This window comes from Ascidiella aspersa, chromosome 5 (assembly GCF_963924565.1).
Source record: "Ascidiella aspersa chromosome 5, kaAscAspe10.2, whole genome shotgun sequence".
Lineage (NCBI taxonomy): Eukaryota > Metazoa > Chordata > Ascidiacea > Phlebobranchia > Ascidiidae > Ascidiella > Ascidiella aspersa.
In genome coordinates, this window is record NC_139451.1 from 25717689 (window position 1) to 25735620 (window position 17932).

The window sequence follows — 17932 nt, forward strand, 5'->3', positions numbered from 1 at the left end:
GAATACATGCACTCCAGGCTGTTCTTGAACATAATCCAAGTCAGTCATATAACTATGAGACAAATTTATTTGCTTTCATTAGGAAAGTTGTAGCTATTTATTTGATTAGGCAAAGCAGTTACTTATAATTACTTATATTGGGAAGATAATAAATCTCCCAACACCAATACTTTTTGAGGAACAATGTATGATACTAAACCCGAAAAGGCATTTACACACAGAATGAGAGGTTCCCAAATAACGCGCCACTTGGAATTTTAGCATGTGCGTTTAACATGATGTTTACAAAATGGCGGGATGCGTTAGAGCCGTTTAAATCGGGATGAGAAGATAACGAAAAATATAAACGCGTTAAACTAATAATAATTACTTTTTGCACATCATATTGTTAAACGAAACTTTTGTTTGATGTTAAGAAACACATTTTACTTAAATATAAAAATTCGACGTCACTAATCTGTTGGACGTAGAACAAGCGTCTGTATGCCGTATAGGCAACATTTTACAAACCTTTCCAATATTTTTTATTTAAGAAATGTTGGAATCGCAAAGCCAAAAAGGTCGAGTAGAACGCCATCATCTTGATTATTAAGACGTTTCGATTCGAGCTTGTATCATCTTAAGTTTATGTGACTGAGAAGTAAGCTCGTATCGAAACGTTTTAATAACCAGAATGATGTCGATCTACTCGACCTTTTTGGCTTTGTAATTCATTATCAGGCTACATTAGAGATATGTGAATAGTGTACCAAAGAATGTTGGAATCAATGAAATGCTTCTGGGTATAGGCTTTACTAAAATCCAAAGTCTAAACTGTGTAAGCAAAGTATACAGTCATTATAAAAAATATATATGTTGTTAAATTCGCATAAACCAGTCCTAATAATAATCAAGTGAAGGTTACGTAATTTAAAGCTGTAATGAAGAAGGAAAGTAATTCCTCCTAAACACAAAAGTCTGGTTGGCGACAGTGGAACTCATGCGGACAACCGCTATGTGAAAAGAGCGTGGAAAAAAAGTCTGGAATTTTTTTTCGTTCGGCGAACAGAGACGACAGAGACACATCGAAATGCACAGCGGGTTACGTATGGCTGGAAGGCACTCGAGGTACGAAGGTTTATAGTAAAGATTTGAAGTTTAATGTAGACATATACAGATGGGAAAGAAAAAAATTCGATAAATATAGGTGACAATTAATATACTATTTATAAAACTTATTTAGAAACGTTTCATTTGGAATAAATGGGTAGTGTTTTCCACTTCACCTCATACAGTTAGTTAGTGAGTATTATTAAAAAAAAAGCGTTGCGCAGAATTCGAAAAACTAAATAATATTTTTGTTTTTGAAAAAACAAGTCGTTTTAAACTGACATAGTTTTACAATGACCGAGTACATTTGCCATCAAGACAACATGGCAAGCGTCAAAGTAGAAGACCCAAACGAAAAAGATAAAATATGCAAAGCCACTCGACTTCCGAATTTTTTGATTGAAACAATTCTTAAACAAATTCCGAGCAATGCCCGAAGTGTGGCAATATCGACAAACTCGACTCCTTGCTCATTTGCAAGCTGCATTTCGGAACAAGAAAGGGGTACATTTTACCTTGACAAGAAAAATAATGAACCGGGTTTGATGAATTACGCCCAGCAGGTTAACCAATGGAGATGGTGGTTACAATCAGTCTACGGAAAATCGCTTCTTCAAAACCACCCAAGTCAAATTAAAAATCAATTAACCAAAGGCGGACACCTAACGCAACCTAAAAACGAACCCAGACTCTGGAACCCGGTATTTGACGATGTTAAGCCAAAAATTGAAGATAGTTTGAGCCAGCATGATCTTTCTTTGGAATCGCCGCAACGAGAATATTTTAGCGTCTTGTCCGAAAGTCAGGTGCCAGAAAAGTCCCCGAAAAAGCATTTGAATCCTCGTCAGACAAGCAAGAATGTTTCGCCAAACACGCAACCTGCGAAGCCGCCAAATAACCCCATCACCTTGGAGAAGGAAATGGAAGAAAACAAGCAAGCGATTTGGCCAGCCTGGGTTTACTGCACCAGGTACTCCGACCGACCATCTGCGGGTAAGTAAACATAAGGCATGTCCGACAATATCGGATAGAAGTCGATAGCAGATGTTAGAGTTATTTAGGCATTTTTGTCGTGATTTAAAATCCAAACTAACGTACATAAAATTAAAAAAATATTTTATGGAAACAGTGGAATAACTGTTCAACGGTATTTCGCCATTTAACTCTAAAGAAAATTTAGGCCTAACCGTTTAACAACAATAATTTTTCAAGTATGATTTAATTAATTTTAAGATCTAGCTACAGTACTGACGCCATTTGGTAACGGATTGGACAACATATCGCAATGAAATACAAGTGTTGTACATTCCTGCAAATATTATTTAGTTTTCGGTGAAAAACGTGAAAAATGCGCATCAACCACAGTTCTTTTTTTAAAACCGAAAATCTTTCGACCGAACCGAAAACGATTTGGATTGTCCAATCTACAGAGATCTTTAAACCCGATCGCCGTTGTAATATACAAAATATCAGTAACAACATTTTCAATTTTAGCAAATGAATACTAGAGAACCTTTAGTTACCAAAAAAAAGAACAGGCAAAAGTGTTGCTTTATTCGACAAAAAGTAAAAAAATAAATTAGTTGTTAGACAATCTGGTATTACCCTGAATTAAATTTGTGCTTCTTAGAAATGATGAAGAAATTTACCATGAAAAGTATGCTAATTTAGATTTAAAATCGTCCAATTGCTATTTTGACTACAACATGTTTGCAAAACATTAAACCAATAAAATAAATATTTAGACTCGCGCTTGAAGGTTTCCAAAGTTTTATTGAAATACTTTATTATTCTGGTTTCATCAATTGTAACTTGAAGGCCGGATAAATTCTCTAGGGCCACGAAAGCGAAAAGCAAGAAAGAAGAACGGGAATTCTAAGGAAGATATGGACAAAAGAGCAAGAACGGCATTCACCACTGAGCAGCTGAAACAATTGCAGGTTTACAGATTTCACTTTTAAGGCAGGGGGTCCTAAAATGCGGTTCATATACCACTTGGGAGTTGTTTCAGGGGGTGCATGAAGGTCTAGTTAACATCTTGAAAATACTATTTTAAAATGGGTTTTTAATAAATCGAGCCAAGTAGAAACATTAGCTGTACCGCCTTCTCTGTGAATACATTTGACTTTATTTCAGTTTCATATTTGTTTGACTGTGAACAGCTGGTTCATGCTTATGACATCATATCTAAACAATTTTATTGGCGCAAACCAAGCATATTTTTAGGGGTCTGCATAGTTTAAGAACCACTGTTTTAAGATATTGAATGTACAAAATCGTTCAAAATGACTGTCTTTGAGTTTACCGCATATTATTTAACTTGCACTCTTATATTGCTTTTACAGGAAGCGTTTAACGAAAGTCAGTACCTCACAGAGGAAAGAAGGGTTCGGTTATCGGAAATACTGGGATTGACGGTGGCACAAATCAAGGGTAAGTTTAAATGCCATGCGGTGATTTAAACTAAAACGGTTCAGTCAAGTTAGCTGTTACTATTTTATGTACAACGCAGTAAAATAAAAAAAAATATAAAATAGGCATGTTAAAATAAAAAGCAACCCGTAAAAGAGTCGTTTACCAAAGACATGCATCTTGCTTTTTAACAAATCCTTCGTTTGTTTGATAATGCTTCATTAGACCGGAATCTAGCTGTCATGGCCAGCAATTAACTTTAACTTTTATAAACACAGTTTGGTTCCAAAACCAGCGCGCCAAAGTGAAAAAAGCAAGCGGAGTACGATCGGTGCTGGAAATGCAACTGGTGGCGCAAGGTCTCTACAATCACTGCACACAGTCACCAACCAGCAGTGAAAAACATCAGGAAATCTGAAGAGAAGGCCACTTAAACTGTTGTTGCTCTTGGCTTCAGAAAATAGCCTCAGAAAACTTCACTGTCGTGTGAAAAAAGAAATTTATATAATGCGCTTTGTTTTCAATTTATTACTAACAGTGCTTATCACAGTAAAAGGGGAAAATAAATGCGCAAACAAAAAGCCATATGGGATTTAACTTTTGATATATATTTTGTTTTTAATATTGGAATTATTTATATACACACGTTTTTGGAAAATGAGAAACATTATCACGTGTTTAGCCTAAATATTGAAACAAGAAAACCTTGGGTTATTGAAAATTCGTTTTCAAACTTTAATAAATATGACCTTTAAGGTTAGCGTGTTTTTTATATGATTGACTAACCCTAAAATGTTACTTTCCCTATCGTACTATTTTAGAAATACTTTAAAACACATCTAAGTATAGTAAGTATGCCACATTGCTCGGTCTGATGATATGAATATCACATGTTCCTGGCGGTATGTCAATTTATATATTTTGTTGAATTATTTTCCGTTAAAATAAAAATAAAAATAAATAAACATCGTGATTTTGTAACCGTTAACGAGTTCACTACCCCTACAATTTACAGAATTTAAAATTTCGTGCATCAATTGTCGTTACTTTGAGCATTATAAATAGTCGTTTTCAGCTATAAAAAATATTTCTTTAAAACAATTCATAATTATGCAGCATAATGGTTGGAGTTTGTAGTAAGACGTCGTAATATCACAGCCCGTAGAGAAGTAGGTATCAACGCCAATCGGTCAAAATATTTCTTACATCAGTATGGGCTTTGAAATTTATAATTTAAAAAAAAAAGTTTTCCTAGAACAATTTTCCCATCAGTTTTGATCAAGAGATCACGCTTTCCGCATCAATGCGTGAGCGATTAGATGCCACTCGGTCATAACTCGTAATAACGCGATTAGTGACTTAGCAACTGCTCTATAGCCTATCGTTGAGATTACGACAAATTACTTTATCACGGATATTATTGCCCATTGCCGACGATTACGGATTAGTAAATATACACTGACTGGTGAAAATCAGAATGTGTACAGAGCTGTAACGTACAAAAAAACAAACGAAACTTTGCAAGTTTTAAGAAATTGAATTTTGCCAATTAGATTGATGGATCGAACAGGATTTCAAAGTAGTTCTAACCTTTAACGTACAGGTAAAAAATGTTTAAATCCAAATGTATGGCTGTACTATGTTATTACGTATATATTTTCTGTTGTTTCGCAGCCCATGTTTTATGATTATGTGGGATTGTGGGTAAATTGAATTGGAACGGATTCTAGCGAATGTATTTAAAAGGGTTTGTATTTGACCTAAAAGCATGATGAATACGGTAAAAAAATTTATGTGAGCTTTAAATTACAAATGGTCCGAAAATTTATGCCTGTAATTAGTCAATTATTAAACAACAGTAGAATGTAATGACTAACTTGCATTCAGATAACCTTTTTTAATTAATTGTAGGGCTGACATACTTTTTGCTATATTTAGCATACAAATTACAATGATAGCATAATTGTAAAATTCTTAATTCAAATTTTCAAAAGAAACCCAGGTTAAGCTTCCACAGGTTAAGAATCACTAGTCTAGGTCTAGGCGAAAAATGATACAGAATGAATTAAGCTTACTTACAAGTGGACGGCCTATGAACGATATGATGGCAAACTAAATGTTTAGTCGATTACATACATTAGAAGAGAGATGTACTTTTTATGTATCTGCTATTATAGTGTAACTGTAAGGCACTTATCGCGTTGCGCCAAACAAACCGTTGTGATCGCTTTTATACATTAATGCAGTGGTTCTTAACCTTGGGTAACCTGCCGAACCCCTATGTTATTCTGCAAGCTTTCGTCGAACCCCGAGTTTATTTGTTTCTTCCTTCTAGCGGCTGAAACTGGGCATAATCAAATTATAAACTTGCATTTATATAGGTTAAATTGGCCAAACTTTCAATTTATGGTATAACGTTAAATGGCACCTTGGCCAAACTTTCAATTTATGGTATAACGTTAAATGGCACCCTTTTTTCGCTTAAGGATGCCGAGGCATATTTTAAATTATTATTAATTATATATTTTTAAAAGATTCTAATATGGGCTTTATTTGTAAACTTTTGATACAATTGTTTTTCTACCATAAATATCACATAATATTTTCGTGATTATGAATAGTTAATACACCATTTAAATTTCGTTATTGCGAGGTTATAGTAAACCACTAAAAAATAATGCCAGTAACGCTTCCGCAATCTAGGCTACTCTATTATGTGGGATGCCGTAATTCAACAAGGTGGAAATCGCTGTGATACATAAATGGATTTCGCTTTTTGTCAAATCGTCAACAAAGTCTCTCCACCAGGTTCAAAAGGGCGCAATTGAAATCTCATGGGACGAGCATTGGCGCCATGTTGCGAAAACCAGACTCGAATTCAATAAGGCTGCACCATATCCGCGTGGGGCAGACGGGAGTTGGGTCAACGTCATCAATCAAGGCATTGTTTACGGACAGCTCGGATAAAATGAATTGTGATGTCACAGAAGATGGGTTTAGTAAAAGGTCAGCTTTACAGAGGAAAAATGACAGTTCTTTACTTCAGTGCTTTAAACCTTTAAAAGAACCGTTCGCACTTTCGGAAAATGTTCAACAGCGCGAAACAGCACAGTAAGTTTGCAACCTTTAGTTGTATTCGTGAAATAACATAAAAGGGTTTGTGAATTAAAACTGTTAGCCTAATCCTTAACCGATATAAATCTTAGTTCTTCTCAATGTAAAATTGGCCACTAGAAGGCTATAAAAGCAGTGCAAAAATCATTAACTTTCGTAAAATCCAACATTGGTGTATCAAAAGTAATGACTGTCTTTTAGAAATCAAACACTTTTCTATTGACACGTAAATTTTACTAAACACACGATTTTAAGCAGTTCTTATTGGAGTAAAAACATACATAGCTTACCTAAATAAACCTGAGCGAAGCGGCGCAAGGTGTCACCAGGGAGCACTGCTCTTTCTTGGGTAAGGCCGATAGCGAGTAAAAGTTTAAAAATGTTCCACTAGGTGTCAATATAGGCACGCATTATTGTGTGAAAATGAAATGCAAAAGTTTCAGATACCTTAATTGCCTTTATGAAACTTGGCGTATCCAACCCAAAATCGCCCGATGAATAGCGTGTGGCGCTTCGAAATTTATTGTTAAAAAGTTTTTGTGAAGATGAAAACTGTATTTGGGCTATAGATAGAAATGGCTCTTCTGGTGCAAACGAAGTTCTAATCAGGCTGCTAGTTAATGTTGGCGTGATATAACAGAGTTGACTTATATGTTCTAGATTTGTCAGGTTAGTATCGCAATATTGGATTAGGATTAGTAGGCTATATAACAGATACATATCTGGCCTGCATAGAAAACTTTACTTAAGAGTAAAACGCTATGGCTTATAAGTTTCGCTCGACTATCTGCCGATCTGGCAAACTAATGATGCTGCGGGATAAGATATTGGCGGCGCTTCGTATAACTTTCTTTTATTACTCTAGGCCTAGATTGCATATTTGATGTTACAAGGCCAGAGAGATACAAGAGCGTAGGAATGTTAAAAGCAACCGGGTAATTCTTTACTATAGTAGAGCAAGATACAAGATTTTGCTTCCAGTTTGGGCTCACTATCTACATCATTTTTTTGGTGATTTAGAATAGGTGCAACGAGAAAAAAGGTTAAGAACCACTGATCTAGATCTATCATTTGTAATTAGCGAAAAACATTCTACTTTTTATTTTTTTAAAGTGTTTCGAAACCCTTTTTCCTCGCCATTCAAGATAAGGTATGACGTGTGACAAGGCGGAAAGATCGAATTTTCCCATTTTTACCTGTTTCTGCGCAATAGCGGGAAATACAATAAAGCGCTGACGTACTACACACACCTTACGAGCAATTCCGCCCACTGGCGACACAAAACAAAAACCATTACGACGGCGACGTCATAATGAGCATATTCAACACCGCACAATGGCACTTATTTGAACTTGGTCTTTCAAACCATGCACTTATATCAAACTGGTGATTAAGTACTAAGGCGCTCAGCCGCTCACAGTGGACTTTAAGTATGCCATGACAACAGCTTGGCCGCATAGACGCGCATTGCCTTTGGCTTTGGCGTATCGAGAACTATTCGCTTCGGGACAAATTTTTTGAGACGCCGTTGGCAGCAACTGCATTTACAAACAACTTCAATATATAGCTTAAAGGTTTAGTTAGCGTAAATATGTAGATTATAGCACATAACATAGAGCGTTACAGGTTATGGCGGTTTCTTAAGTTTGCTGAGTTCAAGTTATTGTTTAAAGTGTAGATGCACAACGAATTAAACAACGATTTTCACTTAGCAATATAGTTTGTTTGTCACCAAAAAGGATTTACGATTTATTGCCTTTGCTTTAAATGTTTTATTAGTCTGACAAAGCAGCTGTGTTATTGGGTATTCTGGATATTACGCGTTTTTAGGCCTATGGTTAGTTTTTTATTCATACGGTGGTGGACTGTGTATACGTTCGGTATGGTGGACTGTTTTTTGATAAAACATTCTGGCTAAGGAATTGTCAAGTTAAATTGCTTTGTAATAAAACGTCTTAATCGGGCATCGAAACAGCACTGACATTAGAGTGGTGACAAACAAAGTTTAATATACAGTATAAAAATTAATATACAGTATAACACAACCGAATTGGAACCGGTAGGTATCGCTCTTCTAGATGGGACAGTGTAGTTTTTACTGAGCTATTTAATTTTTGGTTGGGGCAAATCGGCGCTATAACCTGTTCGATTTTATTTTAAGTCATTTAGCATGAGTCAAATAGAGGTGTTTAGCCATATGATTACAATAAGTTGTTTAGGAGGGCATTTTTCCCCGAAAACAGGAATACCAGCAGAAATGTTAGTGTTGACAAAAAATAAACTGCATTTAGTTCGTGTTAAATGATTGATGCCACGCCTAAATGTCGGCAAAGAAAAGGTTTGACGCAAGGTAAAACTTACAACAGACTGCTATAAGAAAGTTGATAAGCACTGCCTAACATCACGACCTAATTGAATGCATTAACGAAAGTGTTTATTTTAAACTTATTAAGTCGGAATTTGCTGCAAACCTTGTCTTTTAAGACGGTAATAGTCTATCTATATACAACGTAATATGCCTCCGGCAAACTTGAAATGTTTAACAGCTTAGAAAACGCATTTCGCGGAATTAAGCTTATCTGATTCAAGTCTTGACTGGATTTACTTCTTGAATTACACATGATACGTTATACAAGTAAAAACTTGTTGGAACTTAAATTGCACTTCTTTAATGATAGTGGTCTCGTAATTTTGTATTCTAAAATAACTCACCAATATACAGAGAAAATTCAAATACAATAGTGGCATGAGCTTGTAAGTCGTATTGAAAAGTGTGAATCATTTCGTTTGAAAATAAATTGTCATAAGAAACTGCTGATGATATCGCAATTTTACGGATGCCTTATCAAGCTATCCTATACGCAAAAATTTACCCTCATTTGATTTGTGCGGTAATAGGCTTATTTGTTTGTCCAAGCAATAGGTCAAGAAACTCAAACTATTTTGATAGACAGACTTAACGCGTGTAAACACGATATTGAGTTAGAAGTGTAACAATAATGTGAGGTTTCAGAAAGTGTAATGTTTTAGGGCATAATGGTTGAGGTTGTAGTAAGACGCAATAAGAATATCAAAGCCCATACAGAAGTTTAGGTATCTTTTTTTCAAGAGTTTTTCGACAGGTTTAAAATGATGGCACTTCTGTATATGGGCTTTAATATTCTTATTACGTATAATATTCTAAGTTTTTCATAATTTACTGCCTCTTGGATCGACTTTTAAATTACAATGAAATAAAATAATAATTGTAGACTTCCCAGCATTAAAATTACCCTTGTTGAAGTGACAGTAATCCCAAAGATAGCAGCGGAATATTTTACAATATTGCATTTCCATTTTTGGTATTACAGGTTTATTGCAATTTTACAACACATTGCTTGTTAAAAATAAAGCAAAATGAGGATATTTCTGGCCCTTCTTCTGATATCAATCTCGTCTGCCGAAAAGGCCTACCTTGAACCAGGTAAAATTATTTCATAATCTACTCGGCAGTTTGTAACGGTTAGACCTAAACATCAGTGTTGGTAAACAAGTCATTTTGAAATAAATTAAGTCCCAGTCAAGTCATTTATAAAAAAAACTTTACTCCAAGTCAAGTCATTTTCAAAGAACTTAAGTCTAATCAAGTCATGTTGAATAAATAACAAGTCAAGTCATTTTCAAAGAACTTAAGTTTAATCAAGTCATGTTGAATAAATAACAAGTCAATTTCCAGTCAAGACGTAATTAGAGCAAGTTATTTTCAAGTCAAATCCTTGTCATGAAAATTAAACTTTAAACTATTAAAATTGGTAAACTAGTCCGATTATGAGCACTAACTTAACTAAAAAGTAACACAAAACTCAACATATAGCAAGCAAATTTCTTAATGAAAAATGCTCAATGTTAACACTTCATTTTTAACAAGTCATTTGTCCGAAAGACTTAAGTCAAGTTAAGTCATTTGTCCAAATGACTTAAGTCAAAGTCAAGTCACGTTGTCCAATATTCTTAAGTCAAGTCAATTCATTTGAAAACAGTGACCTGACTGAAGTGCATTTAAGTTACTGTTTTCAGATGACTTAGTCAATACAACACTATGCTAAATAGTACAACATTCCGAATACTTATAATATAAATCTTGCTGTTTCACATAGACAACACAACCAGTCTTCCGAAAACTACATCCTGCTACCAAGGAACTAACGGTGTCTACAACGAACAACATTGCGCAATGGAACAGGTGTGATTTTTGATAAATAGTTCGTATTTTTCAGGAAACGGAATTGGATGTCTTTATAGAATCCACCAAAAAATCCGAATTAGAATAACATTATCGTCGGAATAAATTCAGTTATGAATAAGACCAAAATAGAGATAATATCTAGTCGGAATAGGACCTAAAACCGATCAGGCCATAAATATGCTACTAAATGTATGGGAAAGTAGTGTTATCAATTAAAGAAGGATTTCAACCCAAATTTTTAAAGTCTCACAAGTTAATGGTTGCCGTGATATGAGGCAATAATGCGCTTTTGCCATATTTACAAACACTCACGGGTTCCGCCGCTATAGTTGTTTGTTGTGTCAGCAGCCTAACTTCAACCTCGCCGATTTGTCTAAGTTTCCCACACGTCAACGATTTCTCACGTTTTAACGCATAGATTATATCGCGAGAGTTTGTGTCAAGAATCTCATGCAGTTTAACGAGTAGAACAGGTAAAAAAACTACGCGCTACATCGGGGTTGGATATAATCTATGGGCATGTGCCAACAATTGCGCATTACACGATTGTAAGTGGGGCACTATACTCGAACAAAGAAATTTGAAAATGTCAAAATAGTAAGGAAAGTTTGTCTCGTTATTTTGTGAAATCCCTTTCTATTCAATTTCTGTTTTTTTCTCTAAACTTTCATGTATATTTATATATATGTATATCAATGTATATACTGATTATTGAATAAAGCGTATAAATAATTCCAATATATACAACTATAAGCTATATTGTCCTTTCAAACACTGCAGGTAAGCCCAATTTGTACGGCGCATCTCAATTTAAAGTTTAAAATGGTACATAAGAACAAAAGGTGGGCCGCCTCTGGGTTATAAAATTGCCACTGTAGATTAAAACAATAAGTTAAGGGCAATCATAAAACAAAGGACGGTGCACACCGCAGGTGGTTTCATAACTGCCTAGTAACAATAAATACAGCATTACCTTAGGGAAGGTCAATTATTAAACAGGAAGCTAAAGACTACAAAACATGTTTTTTACGCAGTCGCATAACAAAATACAGATATATCAAAACGCTACATTAGAGCAGTCTGTGACAAAATTAAAATGGTAAGAAGGATGCATCATTAAAACAAACGGAGAGTTCTACATATATCAGATTTCTAAAGGCCGACAAAATAGGAGTACAACCATAACCGACTAAGATTGAAATAACTATATTAATCAAAAACGTTATAGGTGGCCTAAAAGAGTCAAATTGTACACCTGGATTGAGACATTATTTCTAATAAAATAGTGCACATTGTATGAGAATTATTGATTCGAAATTTACAGTAACTGCGTTCAAATTTTCTGTCTTATGCGATTTCATCAAATTGGTAGTATAAGCTACATATTATGCAGTTAAATCAGACACAATGTGTAATGAATGTAAAACGAAAAAATGTAGATAATGGATTTATGAATAACCAAAGAGAAATACTAAATGATACGTCAGCGATAAATTCAAGAATGTAGAATTGGCGTGCCAAAAGGAAATCAACACGACCACATGAGAACCTATTTTATGAACAACTGTATGCTATTAATTTTTGGACACGCAATATGTCTATTGTCTACTTACATAAAATTCAAGTGTGAATTGACCATTCCATTGAATATAGTTCACAAACAGTGTTCAGGAAGACATTTCTCACTAAGTAAATGCTTTTCACTTCCTATAATGTGTAATAGCGTGGAAACACAATGCAAACGTATGGCGAAACATATACTCTTATATATTCTACGAAAACCGCAACTTTTAATAAAGTTTTTAATGAAAACATATTGGTATATTGGCAGGAATACATATTATACACCTAACAAGACCATGATCATTTTTAAACAATGAGAAAACCCAACGTAAGAGAATTTCTCTCAAAATCTGATTTAACATCAACGCACCTGCAAAACCTCTTATCGCACCTAAAACCATTTATGTTCACGAAAAAGGTAAATAAACCATTAAAGCGCCTTGAGATAAGAAACGACCACAACAAAGAACGTAAGTAACAACTTGAAAAAAAAAATCAATAAATTTATGCAGTTGCAAGTTCAGCTAAACTTCATTTTGTAAAGCACTTTGCACTAAACAAGCACATCACACACATTGTACTTATTTCCTAAGGATTCCCCATTTGTATACGCTTGCAGGTTAATTTTTTGTCTGTTTATAATAACTGCTTATGTATAAGTTTATCGTGTTTACCTTGGATTTTTTGCTAGTTTATTGAAACATGGATATTGTGTGAACAGTGTTTTCTTCTAATTTACAACAAACGGATGTATGTGTTTTTTACTAATCGACAAACGCCTTTTCTAGCAGCGTGCTTTACGACTTATATTCCCAAGTTGTGCATACTTTTGTTTTCTATAACCAAGACCTTTTTTTAATTGACAGGAAATGTGCATCACATCGGTGATAATAGCTGAAAGTACAAGAACAGTCACAAAGTCGTGCATTAGTACGGAAGCGTGCCTGGCGGAACAGCGCAAGAGCGACAAAGAGTGCAGCGGTTTCGACTTTGCGGCAACTTTGGTAAGTAGGCCTACCTCCCAGAATTGTAAACAAGTTTTTTTGTAATAAGATAAGTCCCATTCAGGTAATTGTTAAAATAATCTAATTCCAAGTCAAGTAAGTGCCTGAAATGCTATTACCTACTAAATATAATAGCTACATATATATAATATACAACATTATGCAGCCATGCTCCTTACTACAACATCTAAACATTATGTAGTCAAGTGATTCTTAAAAAAACAAACAAATTAAGTCCGACTATTTTAATAACCCATGTCAAATCCAAGTAATACTATAGAAAGTTAGTCTCAAGTCAAGACATTGGAATTAAAATAAATTATTAAAACTAAAGATTTAATGAGTTTCTTTCATCTCTAGCAATATTTCTTGCAAACCATTTGACGCAAAAAAATGAATCACGTAGCCCGATATTACCACAATGTGACAATGCTATTAAATTTAAACATCTAATTTTTAATCGAAGTGATTTTCAAATTGACATAAGTCCAACTAAATTCATTTCTACGAACAACTTAACTCAAGCCAATTAATTTTACCTAAAAGACTATAAAGTCCAGTTAGGTCATTTAAAAACAATGACTTGAGTGCACTTAAGTAAATCAAGTCATTTGTAGTTTTATTACTACAGGTAAAACTTGCTTCAATGTTCAGAAGGCTATATACAGTACAAAACGTTCCGCACATTGAAAAACAGATGGATCAAATCATCAAAATAAGAGCATATTGTAGTTAAAAAGCAATTTACAGAGTTGCTTTTAGATCTATTGTTAGCATTATAGGTTTAATCCAGTGGTTCTCAACCTTTTTTCTTTCGTGGCCCACTTACGTTGCAAAAAAATTCTGTGGCCCGATAAATTTTTATGAAAGAAAAAACTGTAAAACAGGTTTAGAACAAAACACAGCAGAAGATATTTCAAAACAGATTATTTATTCAACCGTGCATTAGTGAGATACTTGCGGCTGAACAATAAATTTACATTCCTTTTTATTTATTCAATTTACTCCCCAAGCCATTATTCCTGTAAAATTAAATATAGTGACAAAAATGAAACTAAATCTAGCTTTTTAAAATTTGTTTGTGGACCACCTCAAATGTTCTTATGCCCCACCAGTGAGCCATGGCCCACTGGTTGAGAACCGCTGGTTTAATCGGAGAAATCAAACATTGTTCCAATAAACTCATGGCGGCCTGATATAGTGAATTTTTTTAACTATACACGTATCTTCGAAGACTTAATCAGTTCGGCGATGTGGTATTTTAGGTTTCCTTAAATGGGCGTTCGCCTTTTTTCAGTATAAGTATACTCAAGTATGTACATTTTCAGGTCCTTACCGAAATGTTAAAACAAAGCTTTTAATGGTTCACGATGCACATTTCTTTGTTTTCAAATGTTCGCGTATATAGTAATTAAGCTGTCGCCACTCATAAAACGCCGCCGGAGAAAAATATTTACGCTAGTAGTGCAAGCCACGGCTTAACATTCCTTAAGATTAGTCAGGCACTTTTACAAGACAACAAGAGCGTAAATGCTCAAAAACGCGTACAAGCAAAACATGCAATGCACTGGAAATAACGCTGTAAGTTTTAACTTAGTGGTTAGCTAATTTACCTGTAGCTTTTACCACCAAAATATTTGAGTTTAACAATGTGCGAACTTAAACTTTGATGGAGTCACCACTTTACATTGGAACCATAAAAATAGGCGTAAAGTGTTAAGTGTTGTTCGTACATGTAGGGACATATTCACTTTTACCATTGGCATATTACAAAGTAGGCTATTGACTATCACACATGTCTTAAAATCAGTCGAGCCATTTGTAAAAAAAAATTCTGTTCAAGTCAAGTCTTTTTGAATAAATACCAAGTCAATTTATAAACGAACAAGTCAATTCCTGTCATTAAAATTAAACGTTGAATTATTAAACATGGTGAACTTTTCCGATAATGAGCAAAATCCAACAAAAAATAAAATAAAAGGAAACAAAGCAAGCTTATTGTTTTACATGCACAAATTAAGATAACTATTATACAAAGAAATCCCTAATGTTAATACTTCAGTTTAACCCAAGTCATTAGTCAAAAACTTAAGTCAAGTTAAGGCATTCGTCCAATATAATTAAGTCAAGTCAAGTCATATTGACCAAAAGACTTGAGTCAAGTTAAGCCATTAGTCCAAAACAATTAAATCAAGTCATTTGTCCAAAACAATTAAATCAAGTCAAGTCATTTTGTCCAAAAGACTTAAGTCAAGTCAAGTCGTACGTCCAAAATAATTAAGTCAATTAGGTCATTTTGCCCAAAAGACTTGAGTCAAGTTAAGTCATTCGTCCAAAACAATTAAATCAAGTCATTTGTCCAAAACACCTAAGTCAAGTCATTGAATTAAGCCATTGCAACACTAGTAAATCCTGGCGACTTAATCTCTTTTATTTTGAAAAAAGGCGTCGGCGTGCCATATTTGTTGCGTGGGAGCCAACTGCAATTTCATGGAAGCAAGCGCCGAGTTGGCGGAAGCCCACAAAGTGATAGCCGACATACGAGTGGGCCAATAGCGTTAAGGCCACAAACGCACAAGCACGAGTTAGAACGTTAGCACGCCGCCGCGGCTGGTCCGGGATCTGCCGGCTTTTCAAGGAGAAGAATCGGATGTTTTTTTGTTGCTGCTGCTTTTTAGGTCACATTGTCAATTCCACAAATCACAGGCGTATCCAGGGTATTTTGCGCCCGGGGCAAACTGGAAATCGCCGCCCCTTTATCCATGTGTAATCACATTTTCTATTACATTAACACAATATACCTTACTTTATAAGGAAAAACAATGCAAATTTTAATAGAACATTGTATCTAAAGAAGCACCCTCATTTTGGCGCCCTTGTACCTTGGTGCCCGGGGACATATGTACCCTTCCGCCCCCTCTTAGCTACGCCTCGTCCCAAATCTTAAGGTATATTTTTTCTTTTGTCACGCACTACGTAGTTTTTGTTGTATTTGTCTCCGTCATACGTGTATTTAACGAGCATGCTTTACGACAGCTATTTGATCGATGCGGCACACCAAATTATCAAAGCCAAGCGCAGAAAGATATTATGTTTCATTCGTTTTGTCGGCCGTATCATAGACGCTGATCTACCAGCAGCTGGGCGAAGCAAGCTTCATATTATGCTAATTCAATATAACATTATAGGATTTATAAACCTTATATTATTTTTTTTATTTCGTTTTAATTCACTAACTATGATAATAATGTACAACACGTTATGAACCACTGGTATACATCGTGGAAGTGGCAGTCGTACAGGGTCACACGAATTTTTATGATAAAAAATGACGTTGTGGCCACCCTGGTGGTTTTGTTTCAAACAAAAACGTGAAACGCGTTTTTTTTAAATAAGGCTGTATCACAATTGTCTTTGAAGCGTTCAATTTATCTTAAAAATAGGAAGCAAAACAATGAATCGACAGACTAACGCTAAAAATGGTCTCAAGAAGATACACGGACATGTTTCACTACAGTAACTGTCAAGGTTAACGCAAAGCTTCCTACACTTTAATATATTTAGGTTTTTTATAGATTACTGTTTAAAGGCTTACTGCGCTTAAAGTTATTTGAAAGATTAGGGTGGTCCCCATTGCTGAAATTTATAGCTAAGTAAACAAATAATTGATTTTCTTTAAACATTGTTTCGTATTTGAGTTCGACAAATAGTAGCTTACTTGCTGTTCGCGTATAGTAGGTTGTTATAATATGCAACTTTGAAGTAATGTAACTTGTTAGTGGGGTATACGTTGAATATTTATTAAAAACAGAGAATTGGATTTATTTTGTAATTTACCTTATGAAACTCATCTATTTCTAGTTGAAAAAACATTTTAACAGTAAAAAAACATTTTTTAATTTTAAACATTACCATTATTGGTCGTAATGAGTATCAATACAGACCTCAAATCGTTTGTACAATATATACTTACTATTAATTAAAAATTAAATAAAATCTACAACCAAAACAATAAACTTAAAAGCACGTTGTTTAACTTCGGTGAATACTGGGACAGGGTTTGAAGATGGTCTTAAATGTTTTTTGTTATATAGCCACATTTAACTGCATTCGTTTAGTTGGCTACGATTTTTTTACTGCAACTATTTACGATGTTGAGATCAGTGTGGTAAAACGGTGGTAAAAGTGCTTATAACTGAAGTAAAATTCTATTTAAAAATGACCCTTTATTTACTAATTCTTACAACCCAACATTGCATGAGTTTTTGATCATATAAATCATATGCTTTTAGGATTGTATTTTTGTCAATGTTTGTAGTTCTTCGTACTTGATGTGATATACCTCAGCAGTGTTTACATGGCTTTAGAAATATAGTCTTATAGTTACAACTGACAATGTCGTTTAACCAAATAAAATTCCACACAAAAGAACTACAGGTTGCGGTTTGGTCTGTTAATAGACTATTTTCTTATGGTTGATTTTATTTAAAATACCTTACTGAAGTATTGCAAAAATGACTTCATA

At 34.5% G+C, this 17932-nt stretch overlaps 2 protein-coding genes across 2 annotated transcripts; both read left to right on the plus strand.

Moving 5' to 3' along the window:
* The first annotated feature begins 1382 nt into the window (after window positions 1-1382).
* Window positions 1383-3919, plus strand: LOC146145625 (uncharacterized). The gene is made up of 4 exons (XM_083390630.1): window positions 1383-2082; window positions 2926-3029; window positions 3435-3522; window positions 3780-3919. The coding sequence occupies exons 1-4, from the start codon at window positions 1383-1385 to the stop codon at window positions 3917-3919; spliced, it is 1032 nt and encodes a 343-aa protein (XP_083246756.1).
* Window positions 3920-9977: 6058 nt separating this feature from the next.
* Window positions 9978-16189, plus strand: LOC146145626 (uncharacterized). Its single transcript, XM_083390278.1, has 4 exons — window positions 9978-10078; window positions 10752-10837; window positions 13270-13407; window positions 15853-16189. Exons 1-4 carry the CDS (start codon window positions 10012-10014, stop codon window positions 15961-15963), a joined length of 402 nt encoding a protein of 133 aa, XP_083246404.1. The 5' UTR covers window positions 9978-10011; the 3' UTR covers window positions 15964-16189.
* Window positions 16190-17932: the final 1743 nt, after the last annotated feature.

Excerpts from the sequence above, each read along its gene's own strand:
- LOC146145625 (XM_083390630.1), top strand. The coding sequence starts at position 1,383 with ATGACCGAGTACATTTGCCATCAAGACAACATGGCAAGCGTCAAAGTA. Across the intron at positions 2,083-2,925 it reads CTCCGACCGACCATCTGCGG|GGCCACGAAAGCGAAAAGCA; the intron begins GTAAGTAAACAT and ends TAAATTCTCTAG. Across the intron at positions 3,030-3,434 it reads AGCAGCTGAAACAATTGCAG|GAAGCGTTTAACGAAAGTCA; the intron begins GTTTACAGATTT and ends TTGCTTTTACAG.
- LOC146145626 (XM_083390278.1), top strand. The coding sequence starts at position 10,012 with ATGAGGATATTTCTGGCCCTTCTTCTGATATCAATCTCGTCTGCCGAA. Across the intron at positions 10,079-10,751 it reads AAAGGCCTACCTTGAACCAG|ACAACACAACCAGTCTTCCG; the intron begins GTAAAATTATTT and ends TGTTTCACATAG. Across the intron at positions 13,408-15,852 it reads TCGACTTTGCGGCAACTTTG|GCGTCGGCGTGCCATATTTG; the intron begins GTAAGTAGGCCT and ends TTTTGAAAAAAG.